Source organism: Sarcophilus harrisii, chromosome 1, assembly GCF_902635505.1.
Source record: "Sarcophilus harrisii chromosome 1, mSarHar1.11, whole genome shotgun sequence".
Taxonomy (NCBI): domain Eukaryota; kingdom Metazoa; phylum Chordata; class Mammalia; order Dasyuromorphia; family Dasyuridae; genus Sarcophilus; species Sarcophilus harrisii.
The window spans coordinates 637,593,376-637,599,375 of record NC_045426.1 but is presented as its reverse complement, the minus strand read 5'-3'; the positions used below and the strand labels follow the sequence as shown (position 1 = coordinate 637,599,375).

The 6,000-nt window shown below is 48.2% G+C and overlaps 1 protein-coding gene across 1 annotated transcript in view; it reads left to right on the top strand.

Moving 5' to 3' along the window:
* Positions 1-352: 352 nt before the first annotated feature.
* Positions 353-6,000, top strand: part of TSNARE1 (t-SNARE domain containing 1) — a gene marked incomplete at its 5' end in the record, with an annotated part of 260,056 nt that continues 254,408 nt past the window's right edge. The window contains 1 exon segment of the mRNA XM_031947287.1: positions 353-464. Coding sequence (XP_031803147.1) covers positions 353-464 — 112 coding nt within the window.

Sequence of the window (6,000 nt, the reverse complement as noted above, 5' to 3'; positions counted from 1 at the left end):
CTCCAGATTCTCCTCCCCAGTTCCATCCAAGTGGGCTCTTCCCGTTGCCATGGTACCCTTTACTCCGACCTAGCAAGGTCCTACCACTCGACAACCTCGAAGGGAGGTGGGGAATCCCTAGTGGAGGGGCCCCCTATTTCCGGTCTTCTGCGCAGGGCTTCCTGGGAGCTGTAGTCCCAGCCTGTCATTGGCCAACGGGGCTCCCTGGGGAAGCCTCTAGAAGGCGGAAAGTGGGGGAGGAGCGGAGTTCCCTACCCCGCCCCCACTCTCCACCCAAGTTACCGGCTGGAAGAACCGGGAAAGGGGAGGGGGAGTGTGTGTGCAGAGCGAGAGGCGAGGGAAGGTCACGTGATGTTTGGGTGTTCGGTCTTCCCAACCCGAACCTTCCTTTCCCTTCCCCCTTCTAACCCCCGCCCCTTCTTCGTTAACGGCACGGTGCGTGCTCCCGAGCCACCCAGTCGCAGGTGAGGCGCGCGCGCGCCGGGAGCCCTCCCTCCCTTCCCCGCTCGCCCCAGCCCCCTCCGCGACGGTCTGCAGCCTCTCGGCGCCCCCGCCTCCCTTTTCCCACCCCCCGTCCTCGCGCGCGCCCCCTATTGTCCCGGGCCCTGGACCGCGAGGCGCGGGGCGGGGCGGGGCGGCCTGGCGGGGAGGGGGGAGCCGAGGAGATGTGGGGAGCTGAGGGGCGGGGCGAGAGCGCGCGCGCGCGCAGGACCCGGCACACGTGGGGCTGAGGGCGCGCTGAGGGGGCTCCGAGGCTGCCCGGGGGCGCGAGCGATAAGCGCCTGGCGCCGTGCCGTCCGGGCGGCCGGGGAGATGTCCTGGGGCGGAGGCTGGGGGACGGGCTCACCCTGTGGGGTTAGGGACTGAGGCTGGCTACTGCAGCGTGGGGGCGGGGCGGGGAGAGAAGCCTGGGGAGGGCCGGGAAAGTTCTTCGCAACTCTCATTTGCATTTGCCCAGTCCGGCTGTAGGCACACAGCAGGCGCTTAATACGTGTTTATTGCCTCGAATAAACTGCCGGGGGCTCCTGAAAGCTTTAGAGGGAGGGAGAGGCTGGCCCCGGCCGTGTAATCCAGCAGAGAAGGTGATTCAGAGTCATAGAGTGGCTGTGATTTTATCCCACGTTCTAAATTTTGGACAAAGAGACCCGGGACAGACAAATGACTCGCCCGAAGTCACAAACGGCAGAGCAGGGACTCGAACTCGGCACCTCCGCTGCCCCCACCCAATACTGTCAATACCCCGGCGCGCCGCCTTCTACTTCTTGCGTCAGTTAAAGGTCAAGGCGTTGGAAGCGTGGATCTTGGCGGGTTTGTGGGATGAACACGATAATTGCCCGGCTATTCCTTAAAATGCTAAGAGGAATGGCGACTGACAGGAAAGACCCTGACCTCTAGAAGTTTCTAGTCTAAGGAAAAAAATAGATTAAAAACTGCCTGAGGATAAATCGGAAGTAGGGGGCCGGGCCCTAGACTTCGGAAGGTTTGGGAAGCGCTGGCTATGGAAGGTAGGATTTCCCCTGGGACTAGAGGCCATTCCAGGCGTAGCGAGAGAAAACAGCCCGAGCCGAGAGATGGTGCATCTAGTTTGTGGCTCAGGAGTAAAATCAGGGAAGGAAACTGATGGGGATGGGAATGAATATTCAAATTACATTGTCCAAAGCGACGTAGGTCCTTTTTTGGGGGGGAGGGAGTTATATGTAGATTTCGGATTTGATATGCCTTGAAATAACCACGCCCATGAGCAAGTGTTGCAGTCATTTGACTCTGCTGTTGTTTGGCCTTTGAGGTTTGTCTGTGGCAGATGTTGCAATGCGATTTACACAGGGGAGTTAGAATGAAGTAGGTTCAATTGAGGGAAAGGTTCCCGGTGGATTGAGCGCTAGACTCAAGAAGCCCCGAGAACATACTTTGCCAGAACTTAGTATCTTGGTGACATGGGGTAAGTTCACTCATAGTTCTTCCTCAGTTTCCTCATTTGCAAAATTAAGATAACAAAAGCTACTCAGATCAGTGAGAGAGCCTGGGTAAAGTGCAAACCTTAAAATGTTTTTATAAATGATAGTTTTCTTTTTGGAGGAGGTCCCAAGAGCTAGAATCGCTCGCTTGATCCTACTTGGCCTTGAGCTTCACCTTTCTGTGCCCGAGATTATCTATGAAGTGAAAAGGGAAAAAGTGGAGGCCATTCCTCCACCTTTATATTATCTATAAAGTTGAGCCAGGCCCTTAAGCTTGTGGTAGTTTTAGATTTATGATTCTTTGAAGGAGGTAGCATTGGAGCTGAGCTTTAAGATTGGAAAATCCTTTTCATCAGGAAAAAGTCTTTACAATGTGCCATTTTCTGTGAGGGAGACATAATTACAGGTCAGCACCTGCCCTCATGGAGCTTATGGGCTAGTAACAAGAATAAGACACAAATACAAATAGCCATAATATAATGCAGGGCCGTCAGAAAGGAATATTCACAAGATTATAGGGGTTCATAGGAAGGAAGGAAGGATCATTTCTCCTTGAGATCAGGGAGAACTTTCTCCAATAACTGAGCTGGGCCTTGGGAGAAGGGGAAAGGTTTCCTTGGGTCACCAAAGATTGGAGGATGGTGGGGAGGAGGAAGAGGTGCGTTCTTCATTTCCTTCCCCCCCCCCAATATTGAATCAGCAAGTGTTCCTTCCTTAGAGACACAGAGTCCAACTGCTGTTGATTCAGTAAGTGTTTATTAAGCAATAACTCTGTACAATATATAACTTCCTCCGGGAAGCCTTCCCAGATTCTCTCCTTGGTAATGACCATTTTCCTAGCTTTCTCATGTCCTAATGCGATGTGTGTTAGGGTTATCTCTGGATCATATCCTGTTACTACACTGTAATTTCCATCATTGGCTTGAATACTTGAATAAGTATAGTTACACTTATTCAAACGTTCTCCAGCAAATGCATATTAAACGGACTTAGGTTCTCTCATTTTGAGCCTGAAGGGACACTTACCTAATACCTTATGTCATAGATGAAAAACTGAGGCTCAGGGAGGTTATGCATTTTGTCCAAAGTTACACAGAAAGTAAATAGCAGAAGTGGGGACTCAAGCCCCCTGGTATTTTGACTCAAAATCTAGTGCTCTTTTTCTATTGTATCATGAAGGGATGACTGAATATCAAAGAAGATTTTATTCTGAGCTCTAGGAGAGATACCATGATGATTATTAGTTCTTTCCTATAAGAAAGAATAAAGTACGTACACACACACAAAAAGCAACTACTAAGCAGAATGTGATTGGGAATAAAGGAAAAATTAGAGACAAAGAATTCTGTGTAGTAAAGTTTGAGAGGGAAGAGTTTACCCTTAGCTGAGGGTCTGAGAAGGCTCCCAGGAGAAAATGGCAGCAGAGCTGGCCTTGGGCAATCCCAAATTAAATCCCTGCACATGTATTTTCTTTTGCTCCTCCCTCTGCAAACTTGGGCGCAGTCTGGGAACAGGCACTGCGGAGGAGAGAGCTGGGGTTGTTGTTCCAACCTGACCTGCTTCCCTCCTGCAGTGTAGTTCCCAGTGAAGGTGCTAATGAGCAGGGAAAGGCTGAGGGGAAGAACTGTGGCTTGTGACTTGTTTATCCTGAATGTTGTTTCAGAAATCATTACCTCCATCAATATTTGATGTAGCCTATCTAGGCCTCTTCAGCCATATTCCTTGGAGGGTGGGTCTGGAAGTGTCAAGGGCTCTAGGCAGGAAGGGGAGGTATAAAAGGCCTTTCCTTTTGTTCATTCTCACTTGATCTTGTTGTGTCTGTAGACACTTAGAACATTTAGAATTGGAGAGGAACTTAGAAAAAAGTCTTAGAGACCTGAGTTGTCAGGCAAACCTTACCTTCCACCCCAACCAAAGCCTTGGGGAAGAAGGGGGAGGGTACAGCCTCCTTTGTTTCAGCTGCTGCTGCCAGATCCTGGCATTGAGCTTGATCATAGTCACTCCAGCTTTTAAAATTTTCATTCTGGCCTGTGATTAATTGCATTAGCCTGGAGGGATCTCATTGAGGAAATGCTGCTGTTCTGAACTTGTGATCTGAGAGAAATGTCTGGGGGCACTTGAGTGACTTGCCCAGAGGCATATCTGGGGTTGGAGTTGAACCCAGACCTTCCTGATTCCAAGGCCAGATCGCTCTTCACTGTGTAGTAAAGCTACCATCCCTGGAGCTGAATGGATTGAAAGGAGGTAGGTTTTTTTTTTTTTTTTTCATTAGTTTTAGGAAAATAGGGCCAAGTCTCTCATAACAAACCAAAAATGTCTTGGGATTCAACTATCAAGTAACAGAACCTGTCACCTCTCAGGGTTTGGAAGAAGGAATGCATTTTATATCAAAATCTCAAAATGCTATGGAAATATGGCTCTGTTTGGGGGTATTCTTGGCAAAAATGATAAGATAGTTGGCCACTTCCTTCTCTAGCTCATTTTATAGATGGCACACTGAGATAAAATGATGGCAAACAGATAAAATGAGCAACTCAGGTTTTCCACATAGCTGGTAAGTGTCTCAGGCTGGATTTGAATTCCAGGCCCATTGCTCTGTCCACTGAGTCTTCAAGTGCTGCCCTTTATTCAAAGATTTTGTCATGTCATTCCTCCACTCAAAATACTCCAAAGTCTCCATTAGTGCTTGACAGAGAACATGCATGAGACTCCAGAGTTAGAGGATCTGGGTTCAAGTCCTATCTCTGTCACCTCCCTCCTACGTTTGTCAAATCACTTTTCCTCTTTAGGACTCAGTTTCCTCATTTGGAAAATAAGGGGAGGTGGCCAACAAGTCTTGGACATCCTTTCTAACTTGTGTTATCAATGAAAAAAAAGTCAGCTAAAGACCTGGCATTCAGAGCCTTCCATAACTTGGCTTCCAACTACTGTTTCCAGCCTTTCCTTAAGGCTGTTCTCCTTTACTTGTTCTGTGCTACAGCCAAAGTTGACTTGGCTTCCTCCACATGATCTCTCGTGGTCCTGTTTTTGTCTCATGCTACTTCTTGTGCCTGAAATGCATACTACTCCACTGCTTGCTCCCCCTTTCTCTCTTTGTCCCAATTCCTTCCTCCTCTCTCTTCTCCTTCCCTTCTCTTTTTCTCTATCTTCTTTTTCCCTCCAGTTCCCAGGTAATTAGGGTACCTAGTTGAATCAAACAATCCCTTCTTCTTGCCATTCTTCAATGGGGAAATCACACCCTTCTGAAGTGGTTCATCTTATTCAGCTGAAATCTACTGCTACCAAGCAACAGGAACCTGCTAAAGGCCTTAGCTTAACAGGCCAAGATCTCACTGGGCCATCTCTAGTTGTTCTGATCTGTTTTACCACCGGACCCAGATGGTGCTGGAGGAAAAGAGTAAGACTGGCAACTTTGCACAGCCCTCCCTCACTGAAGTCCAAATTCACTTGCCTATCATGGCTTCACTTTCTTGATGTCACAGTCCTGTTTAAGAAAGAAGGACAGTCACAACAAGGAGTACCATCAAGCGGTGATGGCAGCTCGGTTTCTGTTGTCTCTACCAAGAAAATGAGGGATTGGACTAGATAAGTTCTAAGGCTTTCTCTCAGCTCTAATGTTCTAGGGGATTCCTTGGTTCCACAAGAATTTGGACTGGATGACAACCAAGAGTCCTTTTAGTGCTAACAGTTGCTGACTTTATGATGCCAGCTATAACAACAATATTAACTGACAAGTGTAGATTTCTTTATAATTTAGTTTGTATCTCATAACAACCCTGCATGGTACTGCAGGTATTTTTATGCTTATTTTAATACTGAGGAACCTGGGGCTCAGGTGAAGTGATTTTCCCCAAGGCATGTAACTAGGAAGTAGCAGGGATGAGATAGAACCTTAGAGGTGGAACTATTAGAGCTGATGCATGCCCCTATGATCCATCTTCCTTTTCTACCCAGCAGAAGAATCCCTTAAATGGTTCATCCAACCTCGGCTGAAATGCTCCCAGTTCGAGTGAGTGCTCTCTGCCTTACCAGAGCATTGTCCTTA